Source organism: Zingiber officinale, chromosome 9B (genome assembly GCF_018446385.1).
Source record: "Zingiber officinale cultivar Zhangliang chromosome 9B, Zo_v1.1, whole genome shotgun sequence".
Taxonomy (NCBI): domain Eukaryota; kingdom Viridiplantae; phylum Streptophyta; class Magnoliopsida; order Zingiberales; family Zingiberaceae; genus Zingiber; species Zingiber officinale.
The window spans coordinates 20,736,162-20,756,363 of NC_056003.1; the positions used below are offsets into that span (position 1 = coordinate 20,736,162).

A 20,202-nucleotide genomic window follows, 5' to 3' on the forward strand; every position below is an offset into this window, starting at 1 on the left:
CCGAATATTCGGGATCCCGAATATTCAGGTCCTGACACTTTTCGGGTACAGGATCGGGAGAAAAAAAAATCATAATTCTTATCGGGACGGGTATTAGGTAAGGGGGTTACGGGACGGGTCCCGACCCGATCCCACCCCTAATTCAAATATCTCAAAGAGACAGCGGATTATTATCTCTGTTTCCAAGAATCAAATATGAACATGAGTGGCTACACAAATATAGATTAGGTGGGGGACCTTGATGACAGAAAATCCACATCTGACTATACTTTCTTACTAATTGGTGGCACCATATCATGGAATAGCAAAAACATGCTTGTGTAGCACCGTTAACAATGGAAGCTGAGTATGTGCTTGTGACGTGGCTATGCAAGAGGTTGTCTGGTTAAGAAAATTCCTGAACCATCTGAAGATTACTGAGAATAGTAGAAATCCTGTTACAGTGTACTGTGACAGTCAAGATTCTATAGTTTTTTTTTCTAAAAAAAATCCAAATATCATAGCAAAGACAAGTATATAGAAATTAAGTATAATTTTACAAGAGATATTATTGATAAGAAACAGATAGTTCTTGAGTACACCTCTATACATGATATGCTTGCAGACCCTTTTATTAAGTCATTGACTAAAGAGTCATTTCAAGGACATGTGAAGTCTTTGGGACTCCGAAGAATGTAACATATTGTAAGGATAATTATATATATATAAATGCCATGATCTATTAAGTGTATATGTCTTTGTTACATTTGAATAAAGTCTCGATAAGAATGTTGGCAGGTTGAGATTAGTCAACTCACATGGACAATCATATCTATTTGTTAAGTGTAAATTGAGGTAAAACCGTTATTTATGAGACATCTTATGTAGTTGTGAATAGAGGCATACCCATAATTTAAGTTTGCCTTGATAATTGTATCAAAATGAGATAATTTATGTAATGATCGGAGTAAATGAACCAACCATTTACTAAATTTACTTAAGGGCAGATTTGAATTCATATACTGAATTTAGAATTAGACATTAGGTATGTTTAAATCAAAATTTGTACGATGTTAAATTTTGAGAAAAACATGCGCTCTTTTTAAGAAAGAGAAAAATATCATAGCATGTGATTCATACCACATGTGTTATGACGACAATAAGGATAGGAGGAGAATAGATCCTTGTTTCTCTACTATCTGAGACCTTTGAGATTATAAATTAATCTAAATTTTATTCTAAGTGACTATTTAGCCGTCTACTTGAAGTTCTGATCAGTGTCTGCTTCTTTAGCATATTTTATATTGGCTATGGGTGATTCGATCTATAAAGCATAACTAGGAAATAAACTGATTAAAATGAATAGATTCTAATTAAAAAGGAAAATTAAATAGATTTATATTTTTTGATATTATTCACTAGTCGACTCATTTTTGTTATGTATAGAAATGATTGTGAATATTTGAATATAGAACATGCTCTTGACATAATAGTCATTATAAGATATTAGAGATGTTTATATTGATGTAAATGAAAATAATTTATCTAGGATAAAGGCAAGTTATTGATATTTCTGATCCGTTCTATAGAGTAGCTATGTAAGGTGTAACAATCTTCTTAGCAATAATTGCTCGATGTGTTTGCTGTCGCACGAATCATTTTTTCTAAAGTATGGATTTGATGTTCTTATTTGGTCTTTGTGACTAATTAATATTTTTCTCTAATCTTTGTGGCCTGATTATAATATAGTTTATGTGACTTATATGATCTTTATGACTAGTTAACCTTTACGGATTGACTTAGATGAGTGGTAGATGTTATAGTTACAAAGATGAAAGGGTGTCTCTTCCCCTTCATCTTCCTCCTTTATGAGGAACCCTTCATCTTCCTCCTTTATGAGCGATATTATTGTCGCTTGCTTTTATATGAGGCGTCCAAGAAATTGAAAGGAAGAGGTGGTGAGCAAGTAATCGGCGAAGGAGAACATACCTCTGTGGGATTTGATTTGTGAATCTTGAAAAGCTTTCCGATTCGTTTGTGATCGTTCTTCTGATGACAAGCGAATATCAAGATCTACTATAGGAGATCATTATGAATTTTTCATTTTGTACGAATCTTCTTCTTATGAAATAATAGTCAATCCGAACACATCCAGGTGGTGGCGCCGCTAGCTGGCATGAAGTAGAGCAACCCATATGCAGAAAAATCTCTAAAAAGGAGAAATTCAAGAGATTTCGGATGGGAGATGGGGCAAATGTGGGCTTTTTTAACTTCAATTCCTTGAATTATTATTGTTTTGAATTGGGGGCATAGTAAAGGAGATTGAAGACGTGAAAGTAAGGATCAAAGTAGAAAAATAAATAGATGGTACCAAAAGGTGATTACAAGGGAGGTAAATATTCATGAGATAAGTTTATAGTCGATCATTAAGTAGCTAGAAGGTGGAAGAAGTTTTTTTCTCCGAGGGTATATACTCATCGAGAATTGATTGTTGGGTCACTTCGGAGCTAGGGGGTGAATAGCTTCTCATGCTTCGATAATGATGATTTGTAGCGGAATAGACTCGAATCAAGCTCTCAATACTAATACAAGGATTTACTTGGTATCCACCTCAACAAGAGGTGGTTAATCCAATGATCTACACAGCACACTCTTCACTAAGAAAGAAATTCCTTCTTGGAACAACTGGAGGTGGAGAATCTTCTTACAACACTCACATAAGCATACAACTCAATGCAAGAAATAAATACAAGAATACAAGGGAAAACCTCCTTCTTACTTGAACTCGTGTAGCTTGTAGATGCCCCTTGACCTTAGAAGTACAATAACACTTATCTCCAAGATGCTTCAAGAAGCGACGATGAGTAGTCGTAAGCTCGGTGAAGAGAACGAGAGAACTTCTACGCGTTTGAACCTCGCCAATGGCTTTATCCCGTCGCGATCTAGGACTCCCAATCGATTGGGCTTGCTTCCAATCGATTACCACATCATATCCACACAATCCCAGTCGTCCAAAGCCTGTATCCTGGCAACAGTTATATCCCAATTGATTGACCAATCGATTGGGGAGACTTTGATCAATCAACCGATCGATTTAGAGTGCCTCTGTGCTCTCGCAGATAAACCCAGAATCAATTCAGGCTGCCTCGCAATCTTGTGAGAAACTAAGCCCTAATTGATTGATCGATTAGAGTATCCCAATCGATCGGCTGATCGATTGGGGAGCACACTATGCTCTTCGCGCGAGTGGCCTCCAATCGATCGTCTGATCGATTGGCGTACCCCCAATAGATCGACTGATCGATTGGGCTGTCCTTGCTCACGAAGCTCTCCCAATCAATCAACTGATCGATTGAGTTCTGGTTCAATCGATCGGCTGATTGATTGACCAACCCTAACTTGACTAACTCAAGTCTAGGGTCCTAAACCCAATATCTTTCAATCGTAACCTATTGGGACTTGTTCATGCCTAGCATTTGGTCAACATTGATCTGCTGGGATTTCGTTACCAAGTGTCCGGTCAATCCTTTGAGCCACTTGGACTTTTCTAGCTGTGCCAAGTATCCAATCAACCTTAATCCACTTGGACTTACCGTCTCGTGCTAAGTGTTTGGTCCTCCATGACCCACTTGGACTTCCAAACACCAAGTGTTTGGTCTCCCTAGATCCACCTGGATTTCCATATGTTTGACTTTACTCACTAGGACTTTCACCTGGCTTCACTCACCAAGATTTTCTCACTGTCTAGCTTCACTCACTAGGTCTTTTACTTGACTTCACTCACCAGGATTTCCCATTTGCTTAGCTTTACTCACTAGATTTTTCACCTGGCTTCACTCACTAGAATTTTTCAACTGTCTAGCTTCACTCACCAGGACTTTCCAACTACCCGACTTCCCTCACCAGGACTTTCCAACTTCCTAGCTTCACTCATTAGGACTTTTTCTTGCCTAACTTCCAGTTAAGACTTCCCAGTCAAGTATCCGGTCAATCTTGACCTATTTAACTCTTCTTCACATCAAACTGGTCAACTATTGACCAGAGGAGAATTGCTTGAATAATCTCTCCAAATGGACGGTTGTACCTGTAATCTCTATACTTTGTCAAATATCAAAACTTAAATATCAAGACTCACACTTGAGCAAATTCAAGTTTAGTCAACATGACCAACTTTGACTTAGAAAAATTGTACCAACATTGATCTTTTGCTCTATTATAACTTAGTTATCACCTTCTAGCTAACTGGAGCATCATGTGAGAATGGAAAAATAAATAGATTAAACTATAAAAATTGAAAGAGAAGAAGAAGAGAGATAGTATCTAAGTTGATAATTATTTATTATATATATTATCAACTTATGATTATCATTAATATTATTGATATTAATATTATTAATTTAATTTAAGTTAAAATAATAGTTAAATATTAAATTTATTTAGGTGTAAAAGCATTTAGGATGAAATCAAAGTTATATAGTAAATATTAAATTAGATTATAACAGTATGTAGGATTGAATAAAGTAATATTAAATTATATTTTATTTTTGATAATTGGGTTGTATGATTATTTGATAGTCACATATTTAAAATTATACATGATAATTTGAATCTATTTATCATATTATTTTTAAAAAAATCATATCCTCTCGAAATGGTGTGACGGTTAAGACATAAAATATTACCATATTAAGTTATGAGATCGAACTTAACACGTAGTATAATTGACCTAAGGACGAATTAATGGGGCACAAATATTATATCAATGATCTTATTAGAATTAAACTAAACTAATGCTGTATTAATGATCTTATTATTTAAATGCATAATCCTTTTCATTCATGTGTATTCATTTTTATTTAAAATAATTAATTTTAATTTTATAATAATAATATTTAATGTATTTTATAAAAACAATTAAATTGAAATTTTTAGAGTAGATTTATTTTACCTAAAATGAATCAATTTATTGAAATGGTTTGTTTAAATTTGACTTAAGTTTTTTTTAATGAACTTCCGTTGTCATGAGCTTGATTTGAGATGTCTCTCAATTTGAGTTTTTTTTTTATATTTTAATTTTTATTAGTGATAAAAATTATATAGGGTGATGGAATTGATGTTCGTGGATGACATAGTCTAGAAGTCTAGACTCATTCAGTAATTTTTTAAATTTTATTTTAAGGTATATTATATATATTTAGAGTTTAAAATTTTAGAATTTAGGAGTTGGGTCATAATGAATTGAGTTTGAGTTAATAAGATTTTTCCTCTAACATTTATACTTCCTTTTGGATTATAATATTTAAAATTAAAAATTTTAGATGTTATATTATATGTATTTAAGGTTTAAGATTTTAGAATTTAGGGTTTGATTATAATAAATTTAAGCTAATAAAATTTTCTTCTAGAATTCCTATTTTTCTCTTAGATTATAGTGTTTAAAATAAATAATTTTAAGTGTTAATATATGTATTCAGAAGGTTTCAAGTCTAAGATTTAAAGAATTTTTTATTTTTTTAAAAAATAAAGAATAAAATAATTGAGGCGCTGGATTAAATCCTGACAGCTCGACTAAATATTTAAAAAAAATAAAAAGACGAATCGCAGCGCCTAAAATTATTTAGGCACCCTTCAAAATTTATTGTGGATCGTTCTATAGTGAACCATTCGTGTATATATATATATATATATATATATATAAATTTATTATCCTGCGTGATGCTACATTGCACGACTATACGCGTCGCACAAGATAACAACTGTTTTTATTTGTTTATTTTATTTTTTTTTAATTTATGAATTAAAAAATAATTGAAAAAAAATAAAAAATAAAATATTTTTTTAAAAGTTTTTTTCTAGGGTTCAGGCTTTAGTTGTAGTATTAAAGTTATTTTTTTTTAGATTTTACCTATAGGATTTAGGCTTTCCAATTAGATTATAGTGTTTGGTTTAAAAAAAATATTAAAATAAAATTAATTTAAGTATTTATTGAGTATTGTAATATGTTAAGGGATATATTAATGTATTAGAAATTTATATAAGGAAATGTGAAATTTTTTAATTAAAAAATTAATAAAAAAATAAAAAAATAATGATTGATATGCTGCGTGTGTACAATTGATTGATATATGTTGTAATATTTATTGAGTATTGTAATATGCTGCACGCCGATTGATATATATATATATATATACGATTAATTTATGTAACTGAGATGACTCTGGAATCTAAATCACTCAAGAGTATCAGTCACATAAATTAAACACAGAAATGAGTCGGTTCCTATATATATTTTGAAGATTATTAATTTAATTTAATGAGTTTATATATATATATTTAAATTATTATCAAGTTCAACATTAAATTTACTTAATATTTAATTTGTTTAAGGCTATAGCCTTAATTTATTTATAACCGCCTTCTAAAGAAAAATAACATTCTCTTAAGTTTTACCCTTAAATATTAACATAATAAGAAAAACCCTTGATTATTCCCATAATTTGCCGACTGCCCATTCTCCGCTGGTTAAAGGTTTGTATAAATCGGGGAAGTCTCCACATCCCTACCTTCTTCCAGTGTCGTCTTTGCTTCTCTCTCCTTCCGTCGCGCCGACTCAACGCTATCGGAGGATTAACCGGAGTTTCCATGGCGGCATCTAGCCCGGCGAGCCTCCTGCTACAGAAGCAGCTCAGAGGTATAGATCGGTTCGCCTCTTGGATGGATTATCCCACTTAGGGTTTCGATCGATGTTTGCTATATCAATGATACTGATACTGATTAAATATGTGGTTCTGAGATCAGATCTCATGAAGAATCCGGTGGATGGCTTCTCTGCTGGGTTAGTGGATGATAGCAATGTCTTTGAGTGGAACGTGACCATCATCGGGCCGCCTGATACGCTGTAGTGAGTGATTGGCACTTGAATTGGGCGATCCTGGTTCTTCTTCTTCTTCTTTTAAAATTTTTTATTTGTGATTGTTAACCTGACGGATTTTTTTTTTCAGAATTTTATCTATGACTGGATGGGTTTTTTTGCTGCACCATTCACTAGGTTTTATTTCATTGGCTAGTATTACTGGAGCTTTGCAGCGATCTTGATTAAAAAAATTTGTTTTTTTTTTGTTTTTTCTCAGGAACACAAAAGATGATTGATTCAAATCTAGGTTTTTTAATTTGATTCAAAAGGAATAATTGAATAGCTCAAATCCATAGAATTGATAATACTTAAAGGACGTGCTACATTTCTGTGAAATAGTATGTTTAGGATGTGCAAAGGCCATGCAGGAGGGAGTAAAATTTTCATTTAAGGTCCTCAGTTGTTTGCTAAGAATTTTTTTTTTTTTCGCAACTGGTGCAAGGAATGTTTAAACAAAAAATAACTCACACGGGCATGTTTTGATTGAACTAGTATTTTAGGTGAACCAGGGATGGATTTAATAATCTACCGTTTCTTGCATCACTATATTCTGTATATTATATATAGTCTTCTTTTTTTTTCCCTGCTGGTGAAGACTAATCAGGGCAATTGAATTCACACCACATACACATCTGCCAAAAAAATTATTGGGTTTGCACCAACTCTTGTGTGATTTCATTCTTACAAAATATGATGGGATTAAATCTCATTGCAGTGATGGTGGGTTCTTCAATGCAGTTATGAGTTTCCCGCCCAATTATCCCAACAGTCCTCCAACTGTGCGGTTCACATCAGAAATGTGGCACCCGAATGGTTGATACTTTATTGAAATTGTTCCATTTCTTCCAGCTATGTGGTTTAACAATGAATTTCTTTTCAGTTTATCCAGATGGGCGTGTATGCATATCAATTCTACATCCACCTGGTGAAGATCCAAATGGCTATGAACTTCCAAGTGAGCGCTGGACCCCAATACACACTGTATGACCCCCTTCTTGGCTAGTGTTTTATATCTGTTTTTGGTTAAAATTGTATCACTTTAACATTCAATTGAAAGTAACAAAAAAACATAAATCTAGCCTATCATTTGCATGATTTCTCAAATCTAGTCAAATTTATAAAAAAAAATTGAATCTAGCCTATCTTTTTTAAAGTGTGTTGAAATCCATAGTTCATCATAATTTCGTCTATTCCCTGTTAAAAATCTAATTGTAGCACCAACGTGGCATTTTGCCAACTCGGCAAAGGCCACATGAGGAATGCTGACCAGATACAACTTTGAGGATGGGAATGAGAAGGATCAAAGTTGTGAGGCGGAAGAGGTGCTTATTGAGCCCAGTTACATTAGTTTTCACCGCATTGCCTCTCTAGCCCTACCTGCTTCATTGGGCTCATTGAGAAAGTTGCCTTCACTAAGTTAGTAACTCCAAGTCCTTTGCGTTGAGGAAGTGCTACGGAAGTTTGCAGGACACCTGCAAAGGTAGCTTGATAGTGGCCTTGAAGCCTCATGTTGTTGGCATTTATGATCTTCATCTATGACTCTTGTCCTCTCGTCGTGCATGAAGCAGCAGAGCACATGGTTGTCATCCTCACTGACTGCGTCCTCCCTTGGCACATAGAATGATTTGTGTCTTACTGGTTGTTACTGAAGATGAACTCCATGACCTTTGTTAATGAAGAGGAGCCTTGGTGAAGTTGGAGATTGTTGGTGGGTGTGACACATGTGGTACAACATGTTCTTGGACATGTTGAGGAGAAAATAGATGAAGTAGCTGAGGCAAATGTTGGTGACACCTATTCTGTGCTTGCTGTGGATGAGGCTGAAGAGGTTGAGTGTAGAAGAGTAGCAACCATGCAATGCCAGAGTGGCCATGGAGCTAACAAATGGTCTTAGGGAACACTGGCTGCCCTATGATGCATTCCTGTCGAAGCTACTCTGTCAATGTGAACCAGTAGCCATTGCAGAGGTGAATCACATGCACTATCCCATCAAAAATATTATGCCCAATGATGGGCTCGAACTGGCTGCGCTATTGTGAATGTAGACTCCATTAAGCAACTCTGGAATGTGTCATTTGACTGGGAGGCTGTGGCAGGGGGTGCACTCGATGACAGGGGTGTGTTACCAATGATCTAGACAGTAAGGTCAGTTGTCTTTGGCAGTTGCTTCTCAAGCACGTTTGTCACAAAGGCCTCTTGAACCACATTGAGCTGTGGCCGCATAATACTGGAGCTGCTTCTTTTGGTAAGGAACAGGCAAATATGCCAGCAAGGAAAAGTTGACGAGGGAATTGGAGGAAGCAAAGCAGTGAATTCTAGCACTTGCCATCTTTAATGTTGACATGCTTGCTACCTTCATCCAGATGTAGTGCTCAATTGAGGATTTCATTGGAAGGGTTCATGGTCGTGGTGCTCTTGGTGGAGTTGGAAGAGGTCGAGCCACTGCCGACAATCTATCTCCTCAATTTTGGCTGCAGTAAAGGAGAACATGTTGGAGGGATCCAATGGAGCAGGGAATGACGGAGGAGGGGCAAGGAGGCAGCAGAGATTCATGTACTTGAGCTCGACAAAACCTCTCGGCTTCAATCCCTCTGTTCATTTCCATCTCCAAAAGTTTTTATCGGTGTGGCATCTTTATGTGAGTGCTACATCAGTTTTTTAATGGGGAATAGACAGAAAAAATTATGGAGAAGGATATATTTTAACATACTTTAAAAAATTGTCTTGATTTGAAATTTTTTAAAATATTGGCTAGATATGTGAAAACGTATAAACAGTAGGCTAGATTTACGTATAACCCAGAGGAGTATTATCTCCCATCTCACATTATTATTATTATTATTATTATTATTATTAGCTATTTTCTTGGATGATTTTTTTAAAATAAAAATGGTCACATCGAACGTATAATAATCCTATATCATTTTTTCTTTAGCTTAAACAATAGAAACATGTACACAGGCAATAGGTTTGTCCAAATATTTTGGTTGATAGTTTTGTTCAGTTGTCAACTGTGCTCTCGAACAAAGACTTGTTTGGTTCACAGCCAAGTCTGACTATCAGAGGTCTTAGGTTCATTAGTCTTAAATGGAAAGTTGCTTGTGGTTTTATATAATATTAGGAAATACAAAATGACAGTTGAAGATCATACATAGTTAAAACATCTTTTTGGCTCCTGCACTGACTAGTGTCACACTATTTTACATATCAATGCTATAACAAAGAATCATTGACTGGTCGGTTAGTTCAAGCTTTAGTCAGTGGACTGAAATTTTGCACAGTTTGTGCTAAATTTAAACTGTGACCATGATTTTCCCAGATAATCTCAAGTTTTTTTGGGCTAAACCTAGCAGGCTCTAGGTTGTTCCGAGATAATGGTTGCTTGAAAAGGTTGTGAATTCAGATAAAAGCATTTTCCAATGACTTAACAATATAAGAATTTGGAAAATTGAATCATTTCACCATTTAACTTTTATTGCTGCATAGAAACCTGATTCTAACTGATTGTAAATGATTCTAAAATAACATAGAAACCTGATTGATATATAAATTTAGTGAATTAAGGTAAATCTAACTGCTAGAAAATTAAATTAAATCAATATTATTATAAATTAAACTCAATTTATAATAAAAGAGAGGGATGATGAATTTTATAGTCATATAACTATAGAGAATTACAAAGTGAAATCTTGAAGTTATCAATGACATTGATCTTGTCAAGTGGAGCCGCAAAGTTGAAGATAGTCAATATAACTTGATACCTAACAATAATTAAAAATAAATCAGGCCACATTAATACATAAATGTAACATTATTAGTGACTTAGGAGTCATATCATGTTGAAGTTGAAATCAATTCGATGATAATAATATCTCTATATCAAAAGAAATTGACAAGGAAAGTTCCTATTGTTCATGTCATTTTAATTCTTAATGGAGAGAATTAAACAATCTACAAAGGTATGAATTTATATATTTTTATTATGAATCAACAACTTACTCTATATTGTGCCACCTAATCTAACATAAAATATTACTTAGATTGTGGAATTTTGGCATGTTTGAAGAATCCTCATTTCAAGAATTTGGTACTAAGGAGCAGAGGGTTTCTGCTTCCCATATCCTACTTTCTTCATATCTATTGTATTATATGATGTTTTTATAATTATAACATTTTTACATATTATAATTATTCTAAATAAAGTAAAAATATATATATTTAAAATTATTTTATATTTTTAATCTGAATCTTATGATTCGGTTCATTGAATTATTCAATAATTCATCAAAGCAATTTACAATACGAGTCACGATTTGACAGCATTGATGTGAAGTAGTATGTAAGAAAATTAGCTCTTTAAGTTTGCAAGCTTTGAAGACTCTCTACAAAGGAGAGTATTATATCAATGCAAATCTTAATTCATTTGTTAATTGTCAATTAGATGCCTTGCATTCTTATTTCATTATTCTTAGTGTTCGATTTCCTCTTTGGGTATCTTAGGGTAGCATAAATGTGTCTTTATCATCTAAGCCATATTTAATGGTAGGTTGAATGGTCTCTAAACTAACTGAATCATAAGGGATTTTTCTAAGTTTATGTCTTGTGGTTTAGTCAAATGTACTTTCTTATCAAAGAGAAAAGTCAATCGGTGAGGTAATAACATTGGTGGTCTTATGGTTAGAAGGGACTAAATCATCTCATGATGTTGGAGTTAAGTCACGTGATTCAATGAAAGGTTTGTTAATTTTTAGTGAAGTTAGTTTTTTCAAAAAAAAGATACTTGTTTTTGAATAATCTACTTTTCAATTTGAGTTTGTGTGTGTTTGGTTTTGAAATTTTATGTGTAGGCGGTATTCATTCTCTACCAATTTGTAATAAGTTGATTCATTCTCTAAATCATCTCTTTATTGCTTTGTGGTAGATTTCGTCTATTGAATTAGAAAAACATATTGCCTTCTAGTTGAACTTTTAACCTAAGTTTGCTCATGAATTTTGAGATAATAGAAAATATATATTTTTTTCTAATACCACAACATGTGTGTTACTTTTTAAATTGATATTGGCAACCCTTAATAAAGGTTGATTTAGATTTACTAATTTACTATACAATCAATCTTTGAAGTATGTAGGAACCTATGTTTTAGTTAATCTACTTTTCATATTGGGCCATAGTGTAACAGGTTCTACTCTTGCACTTGAACTATGCTAAAATTTCATATTGACTCCAATGAGTTTCATTTTTGCAAGGTGTGCCCATTTGATACTGACCATGTCCTTTCTAAGTCGTAGATGGCTTTATGATCTTCACTTTTAAAATTCTCTCATGTGTTTTGTAACAGTCGCTGTGTATCTTTGTATCATATTTAGCTAAGCATATCGAAAGCTAATGATCCTTATAAAGTAAAGTCGTATGATGGATGATAATTTATTCTATGAACTATAATATGATAAATGATGAACAAAATAAGGTACAAATAAAGAAGAATATGCATATGATGTGTACGTGTTATCTTCTTTTGTCTGTTTGTTTTTGATGAATAAGGTATATAATGAATTAATGATATACAGGGTTTTTATGAGAATAACTAAAAAAGAAAAAGGACAGCCCGGTGCACGAAGCTCCCGCCATGCGGAGTCCCGGGGAAGGATCCATTGTACACAGCCTTACCCTGCTTTTTGCAAGAGGTTATTTCCAAGATTCGAACCCATGACCTTTTGGTCATTTTATGAGAATAACTATTAAGGAAAAATTAACCAACAAACAAACTAAATATAAATAGTTATCAAAAGAGAAAATGTGATTATACCAAAATAGTGTAAGTTGATTCACTGATTAAGTTTCTATGTGGTTGTATCTTGATCAGTTAATGGGGATCTTCTATCTTGTGAGTTCAATTTGAAATGCGTTGCTCCTGATCTCAACCAATTCTACATTAGCCTGTACTAGATCCCAATCTAATTTGTAAGGTATAGTTTGCATTTCATATTTGATCAAACCATATATTTGAATGGACTCCAAAAGATGTGGACCCAACAAATTTTTTGTTAGTCTGAAGCCTGTCCTGGTTACAGTAGGCCTACTAGATGTGGTTTTTTGTTCTTTGGATTTGTCGCAGCAAGTGATCAGATTCTGCCAGATTGCGGAGAAGGTGTGGGGGGGATATAGCTAAAGCCAGGAGGTTTCTTGTGGATTGAGTTTACTAGCGCTTGGTGGTCCTCTTGCATGGGAGAAGAGGATATGGTATAGCCGTGACGGGTCTCTTTGCTAGATTGGAATGAAGCATCAATGGAGAGGATGCCTTCTCTTGGTTTGAATCCTTCACTAGGGTTCATGTTAGAACATGGGCCAACGCTTGCGGTAATTGGCATGAGGGCTCTGCTGACCTATAGGAGGAGGGCCACACTGGAAGGTCTGTTGGATTGCAGCAAAAGAGAGTTTTAAGCAGATAATGATCTATAGAATAAACACTGGGTTCAGGGTTCTTGCAGAGGATAAGTCAGTTCATCCATGCTAGTCTAGTGACTGAAGTAAGGGTGTTAGGTTCTTTGGCAATGACAATGATTGTTGCATTAGTAGGGTGTGGAGGAGGAGGTGCTAGTAAGAGTCTCTCGTGGTTCACTTAAGATGGCACGTGGTTGAAGTCATCAGACCTGTTAACATGGAACTCCGCAAAAAGGCAGAGGTGAGTTCCCATAGCTACACGGTTTTGTTAAGGTAGATTGTTTGAGTAGTGTGTGTTTTCCTTTCAAACATATGAAGGTCAACGTGGGCCTTGCTGAGTGTTGCATTGGTTTTGCTATGGGTGAATAGCACACACTCCCGTCCATAGGTTAGTGGAGTTGGGATATTATATTAGATTTAGAGGCAAGGGAGAGCTCTCGATTGACCAACCTTTGGAGTAGAGGATGGTGTGGATGGAGGTCAACGAAGTCCTGGTGGTGTGTGGTACTGGTTCCTCACATTGTTGGTGGGCATCTGTGATATTAGTGGAAAGAAAGAGAATCAGGATTATGGTGATGGTTGTGTGGGATGTTTGAGGGGTTAAATGAAACTCTTCTACTGGCAGATCACAATGTGATGGAATGTGAATACGGGACCACAGGACAATCTTAAGCTGAATTGGGAATTTGTCTTGGGATGAAAAATCAAACACATGAAGAGAACTCAAGATTTATTAATTGCAAGATCTAACAAAAGAGACTGGTCTCTTTTTATTGTAGCAAAAGGTGATTACGCTCATCCCAGGCACCCCTCACAGCCTGTCCTCAGGTTATGTAAATGGAGGTAAATCACTAGGTTAGCTTATAGCCAATTGGGGCTATAAGCGAACTGGCTAGGGGGTGAGAGGAGTTGGTTCTCCGAGGGCATGCATCCATTGGGAATTGATCTCCCCCAAGCAAATCTGCCACCCTTTAGCTAACTAGCCATCCCGTGGGCTCTCTCTTTAAAACACAGGAAAATTATCCCAGTTCTAAAGTTTAATCAAATTTAGACCTATTTTATAAATAATTTATTTATGAAAATAATGATTAAAAAATACTTGATGTAGTATGATTTAACCAAAATAAATCTTACTATCCTTAACAAGATTTTGAAATATTATCCAAATCAAGCCAACTAATATTATCACACCACGCCTGCATTTGGCTTTTAATTGCTTATTTGCACATGTATTTTTATTCCTCGACTATCAATGCAAATCAAATTGTAGTTGCATTACTATGTGCATTACGAATTTGTATTCTTATTTGCCTTTCCCAAATCCCAACCATGTGATATCCGAATGCAGTTTTAAGAATTGTTGATCATCCAGACTACTTGTACGAGTCAATTACTTATCTGATATATTATTGTCACATGGCAACCACATTCTTGTATCCATTTTGAATGTGTGCCATGTGATAATTTGATACCATGTTTGCAGAAATTTTGAAAACCTCGACTGCCAATGCAGTGCTGCACTCTTTATTCCAAAAAATATCGTCAATTAGATTTAGCATGGCATTTTATTTTTTATTCATCCATCCAATTTTTACTTGCACCATTAAACACCTAGATTTGAACTTTGCACAGCAGTGCACTAACCAATTACAATGTTTTCATATGGGCAGGTTGAGAGTATAGTTCTGAGTATTATTTCCATGCTCTCTGGTCCTAATGATGAATCTCCTGCAAATGTGGAAGCCGCTGTAAGCCAAACCATGAAAACTTGCAATAATTTTTTGCTAAATGTTGTAACAACTTTAAAATGAATTTTTTTGGGTAGGGTAATTCAAACTGATTGAATAATTATACCAACTTCGACTCATAACATTCTTACAGTTCTATTTCATACAAGTATTAAATTGCGACATTTCATTGTGGATTTTAAATCTCAGCAAAATCTCTTGACGTCGTAGACTCATCTTTGCAGTGCTCTTCATTGGCTGTGTAAATTGCAGAAGGAATGGAGAGATAACAGGGACACATTCAAAAAGAAGGTGGGCCGCATCGTTAGACGATCTCAAGAAATGATGTGAGATTTGCGCAGGCGGCCAACCAAGGGGAGTTTTCTGCGAGCTTTATGTTTCTTTTGGAGCTACAATGGCGTCTGCAAATCTATACACTTTCGCTAGATCTGATTGGAGTGCAGGTGCATTTCTCCAGATAAAATGGTCTCGCGGATAAGGTTTCGAGGTCGTTCTAGTTAAGAGTCGAGATGCTAAGTCTTGGGTCTGTTTTCATTGTTTCGGAGGACATATTTTTGCTATCATTTCTCTACTTTCATCATGTAATGGTAAAAACACAGGGTCGCGTTGAGTATCGCGTGGATATTTATCACTGTCGTTTTATATTAACGGTATATTCGATCATATTTGTCTTAGTGAGTAACTGTTACTTAAAGGTGGTAAGGAAGCTTCCTAATTACCTTGCAAATGCAATATCGAGCAATTGTCTGCCAGTCAATGGGGTAGTGTTTCATTATATTAACACGCTTTTGATAGTTTCACAAGTATATCTTTCCATTGTAGACCAGCGTTTAGAGTCATGGGGACCTGGTCGATGGCATGAACCATGATAGATATATTTTTTTCAGTTGAATTGATCTAACTGTATAAATCTTCTATTGAACAGATCAGCTTTAAAGACTGAATTTAATACTGTGGGCAAACAAATGAAACAAATATAAGGAACAAGAATTTTTTTTAGTTTCTATGATTGGTGGAAAATTTCTATCTTGCTTATATATATATATATATATATATATATATATATATATATATATATATAAAAAGTCTTTGCTTTCGCTTTCAAATCTAAAATATTTTAATAAGTTTTATTGCACAAACACAGTAGGAAAAGTGTTTCTTTCAGCCAAATTGTCAAAGTTTATTTTCTGAAGCCATGGCTATGCAATCAACAAACTTATCATTAGGGATGGATGACATAGATAATTTTTCTTATTTTGTATTTAACTCATTGATATTCTTTTAATTAAATGAATGAGTCAAACAATTCTATTATCATTTCTAATTGCTCTTAACATTACTTAACTATGGGCATTTTTATATTTGAGAAAAAAAAATTATAGGCTAATTCATTTATGAAGTTGGTTAAAATTCTTTTTAGAAGAGAAATATATATATTTTTTATTTAAAATGATTTTTTTTCTTTCTGAAAAATTAGAATAAATATAGGAATAACTAAAAGTATTTCGGTGTGATCTTTCTTCTCTCTCTATTCATTTCCTTCTCTTCCCCCTTCGCCTATTCCGACGGCGGATCCCACGGCCAGAACAGCGACACCGCTGCTCGCCTCCTCCTCCCCTTCATATCTCCAGCTCTTGACATCAAGCCCTTCTTCCTTCTATTGGTGGATCGAGGAGTCTCGTAAGCTTTTACTGGCCATCCTTTTTGTCCCATTTGGTTTCCTCGATTTACGGTCTTATGGTTTTTGATCTGCTTCCTTGGGAGGGAGGGGAGAGATCTGCTGCGGAGGCGACTTGAAAGAGGAGATTCTTGACTCCTCCGCCGTTGGTTATCGCCATGGCCGCTCCACCTGCTAGGGCACGCGCCGATTACGACTACCTGATCAAGCTTCTGCTGATCGGAGACAGCGGTAAGGCCTCTTTGGCTTTTTTTCTACCACGGATTTGATGACGTTTCCATGTGCTTCTTTGATCCCCTTTGCATCTGAAAGGTCCGGTCTTTCTTGTCCTTTCCCCCCTAATTTAGATTTGGATGATATGGACATCATTGATGTTGGGTCTGGATTGGATAGATCTGCGTGAAGCTTGGATTTTGATGATCTTTTGGGACTACTTTTATTGGATTTCAAAATGTTGTGCCTTGTCCAATGTAATATTGAAACTATTTTTATTGGATCGCAAAATTGTGGTATCTTCCCATGGTTATTGTGTCACGCGATCCAAAGTCAAACTTTTGATGTTTTCAGTTATAATGGATTAACTTGTCTTCTTATATTTCATTATAAAAAAAAAAGAACTAATCCCTTTTGTCTCTTTATTCATAGGAGTTTGATTTATTTTTATTGTGGCATACATTGTAAAAGATTCTAAAGGACTTATGTTGCTAGTGTTCTAATTGTTTTGTAAATTTGCGGTTACCGGTTTCTCATCCAGTTTCAAACTGCAAAAACTATGATTGCGTGCTTCTAGCTGGGAGTCAATTATCATATAGAGAATGTCAGACATACCTTATGGTTGTCTGTTTAAATAATCATTATGGTTTGCATTGAATTCAATTGCTAATCTTTTGTGTCGCTTATTGTTCAAGAATGAAACCTTAAATCACAGGATTTTCCAATAGTGTAAGGTTTTAAGTTTTGGTATATATGCAAATTGGAATGAGTAAATATGAATAAGTCTGCTTTACATATTTTCCTTTGTAAATATAAAGAATTTTGAATGTGGTTCTTCATTGGTTTATTTTCTCGGAGAGAAAAGAAAAGAGGGAGGAAATGGAAGTTAGTTTTTTTCTTGATAACAAGTACCCAAATTTAAAAATCTTAATTTTCCTTTGACTAAAAATACCTAAACTTGCATACCTTTCCTATTTTATTTTCTCCAATTTCTCTTCTAGTAACCATCTCCTAAGAGTATTTTGGTTGTAAATTTTCTAATTAAATGATAGTCCTTGTTCCATTGTCCGTGCTTATGATTTTTTTTTGCCTCTGCTTTTGTGGCATAAATGAACTACATCCATAATGAAACTACATCCAATAAGGTGGAATATGAAACAAAAGAAAACAAATTTGGCATTAACTAGTAAAATGGTTGCTTCGTAGCATATTGTTTACTGCAAAACCATAATTTGGGCAAGAATCAGTTATTTGTTTGGTGAAATCCCCTGTTGATCTAAATTCCATTTTCTCAGTTTTTGTCAAATCTTTCCTGGTTTTATAGATCATTTTTCTTAGCATTAGTGATTAATTTGTGAAAATCTTAGCCTTGTGTAATATTTTTCAACATTGATTTATTAAATTGTAATTTTATGTCAATGATTATAGGTAACATGTTACTGCTGTATAGAATGTTTTTGTCTGTGTATGTCTATTCAATTAATCTATCCCCACTTGTTGTGAGGTAATGGAAATGAGAGTATGCATGCACATGGCGTGTTTCTGCGGTATTGAGTTTTGTTGTCTGTCTACTTCTATCCAATCATTGTTGTTATGTAGGAATGACAGTGTGCACAAAGTCATATATACCAAAATGATGGACCTTACTAATTTACAAATAAAAGAAATTCTTCATATTTACGAATCTCCTTGTTGTGATGTTTCCATTATTTTGATAGATGCTTTGTCTTACTGTAGGCGTTGGGAAAAGTTGTCTCCTTCTGCGTTTCTCTGACGGTTCGTTCACAACAAGTTTCATCACTACAATAGGGTATATTATGTTTAAAGCTCTTTAAGGCTTTTCTATCTCAACTTGATTATTTTATTCTAGTGTTCTTTTTTCTGTTTTTGATCGTCGTTCTCTTGCACAGTATTGACTTTAAAATAAGAACTATAGAATTGGATGGCAAGCGAATTAAACTCCAAATTTGGGATACGGCTGGTCAAGAGCGTTTCCGAACGATAACAACAGGTAGGCTTTAATTGTTTTCTTTTTCTTCTTGAAGCAATTACTTTTAGGATGCATCGTTTGCACTCATTTGATTTTTTTTTCAAAAGCTTTTCTGGACTGAAACTGCATTCTCTCCATTTTGCTAGCTTACTACCGAGGTGCCATGGGCATTTTGCTTGTTTACGATGTCACCGATGAGTCATCTTTTAACAGTAGGCACCTTTACTCTTTATTCCACATAATTAATTGTTTAGATTATATTCTTCCTCTTCCTGACATAACTTACGCCTGCCAGACATAAGGAATTGGATCCGGAACATTGAACAACATGCGTCTGACAATGTGAACAAAATTCTAGTCGGTAACAAGGCTGATATGGATGAAAGCAAACGGGTATGTTCCCTTGGGTCGGTACCAACTTAATCTTCTATCTTCAACTACAATAGTTCGGCTTCCCCCAAGGCTTTACATTTGTGGTTTCACAGGCTGTGCCTACTGCAAAGGGACAAGCACTTGCTGATGAATATGGAATCAAGTTTTTCGAAACCGTAAGCACTATACTGTGCATATTTTTCATTTGACGGTTGCTTCCTCTCTAACCGCTGGTGTTTTTTATGCTGCACAGAGTGCCAAGACAAATCTGAATGTGGAGCAGGTCTTCTTTTCTATAGCTAGAGACATTAAGCAAAGACTCTCCGAAACAGACAGCAAACCTGAGGTACCAAGAAATTTCCTATAGCTAAACTCTGAGCAACAATCTTAAGCATTTGTCAATTTGACGCAGGATCGGACAATTAAGATCAACAAACCAGACCAGGGAGCTGCCGAAGGCACCGCGGCGGCCAGATCATCATGCTGTGGATCTTGAGTGAACGATTCGAAGAGGCGGAGATGGACTCAAATGTGGTTGATAACTAATTTGCATGTCATAGGCCACAAAGGTTATCAATACAATGGACTCATGGGTGCTTGTAATTTCAATCCTTTTCTCCGTTCTGGTGCATTTGTCTCTGTGACTGCTTTACTTTATCCGACACTTTTTGTTTTCTCTCTCTTTCATTTGGTATTGCAAACTTGCAATTCCTGTTCTATTATCTTTGTAAAATTTGTGTGGAAAATGTATGCTTTATCACTTTCATGCCACTGGAAAATATCACTAGCAATTGTGGAGTTTCTCATAAATTCTCGAAATTATAAATAGGCTAGTGTCTTATCACTTCATTTGTGATATAGCTATGA

The 20,202-nt window shown here is 34.9% G+C and overlaps 2 protein-coding genes across 2 annotated transcripts; both read left to right on the top strand.

Moving 5' to 3' along the window:
• Nucleotides 1-6,508: 6,508 nt before the first annotated feature.
• Nucleotides 6,509-15,745, top strand: LOC122023467 (ubiquitin-conjugating enzyme E2 7-like). The gene is made up of 6 exons (XM_042581584.1): nt 6,509-6,670; nt 6,778-6,880; nt 7,608-7,705; nt 7,773-7,873; nt 15,005-15,082; nt 15,335-15,745. The coding sequence occupies exons 1-6, from the start codon at nt 6,622-6,624 to the stop codon at nt 15,410-15,412; spliced, it is 507 nt and encodes a 168-aa protein (XP_042437518.1). The 5' UTR covers nt 6,509-6,621; the 3' UTR covers nt 15,413-15,745.
• Nucleotides 15,746-16,572: 827 nt separating this feature from the next.
• LOC122024680 (ras-related protein RABE1c-like) lies at nt 16,573-20,114 on the top strand. The gene is made up of 9 exons (XM_042583352.1): nt 16,573-16,762; nt 16,847-16,991; nt 18,711-18,783; nt 18,884-18,984; nt 19,110-19,175; nt 19,259-19,356; nt 19,449-19,511; nt 19,589-19,681; nt 19,748-20,114. The coding sequence occupies exons 2-9, from the start codon at nt 16,919-16,921 to the stop codon at nt 19,829-19,831; spliced, it is 651 nt and encodes a 216-aa protein (XP_042439286.1). The 5' UTR covers nt 16,573-16,762; nt 16,847-16,918; the 3' UTR covers nt 19,832-20,114.
• The last annotated feature ends 88 nt before the right edge of the window (nt 20,115-20,202 follow it).

Excerpts from the sequence above, each read along its gene's own strand:
- LOC122023467 (XM_042581584.1), top strand. The coding sequence starts at position 6,622 with ATGGCGGCATCTAGCCCGGCGAGCCTCCTGCTACAGAAGCAGCTCAGA. Across the intron at positions 7,706-7,772 it reads AGAAATGTGGCACCCGAATG|TTTATCCAGATGGGCGTGTA; the intron begins GTTGATACTTTA and ends ATTTCTTTTCAG. Across the intron at positions 15,083-15,334 it reads CTGCAAATGTGGAAGCCGCT|AAGGAATGGAGAGATAACAG; the intron begins GTAAGCCAAACC and ends TGTAAATTGCAG.
- LOC122024680 (XM_042583352.1), top strand. The coding sequence starts at position 16,919 with ATGGCCGCTCCACCTGCTAGGGCACGCGCCGATTACGACTACCTGATC. Across the intron at positions 16,992-18,710 it reads TCTGCTGATCGGAGACAGCG|GCGTTGGGAAAAGTTGTCTC; the intron begins GTAAGGCCTCTT and ends GTCTTACTGTAG. Across the intron at positions 18,985-19,109 it reads TTTCCGAACGATAACAACAG|CTTACTACCGAGGTGCCATG; the intron begins GTAGGCTTTAAT and ends CCATTTTGCTAG.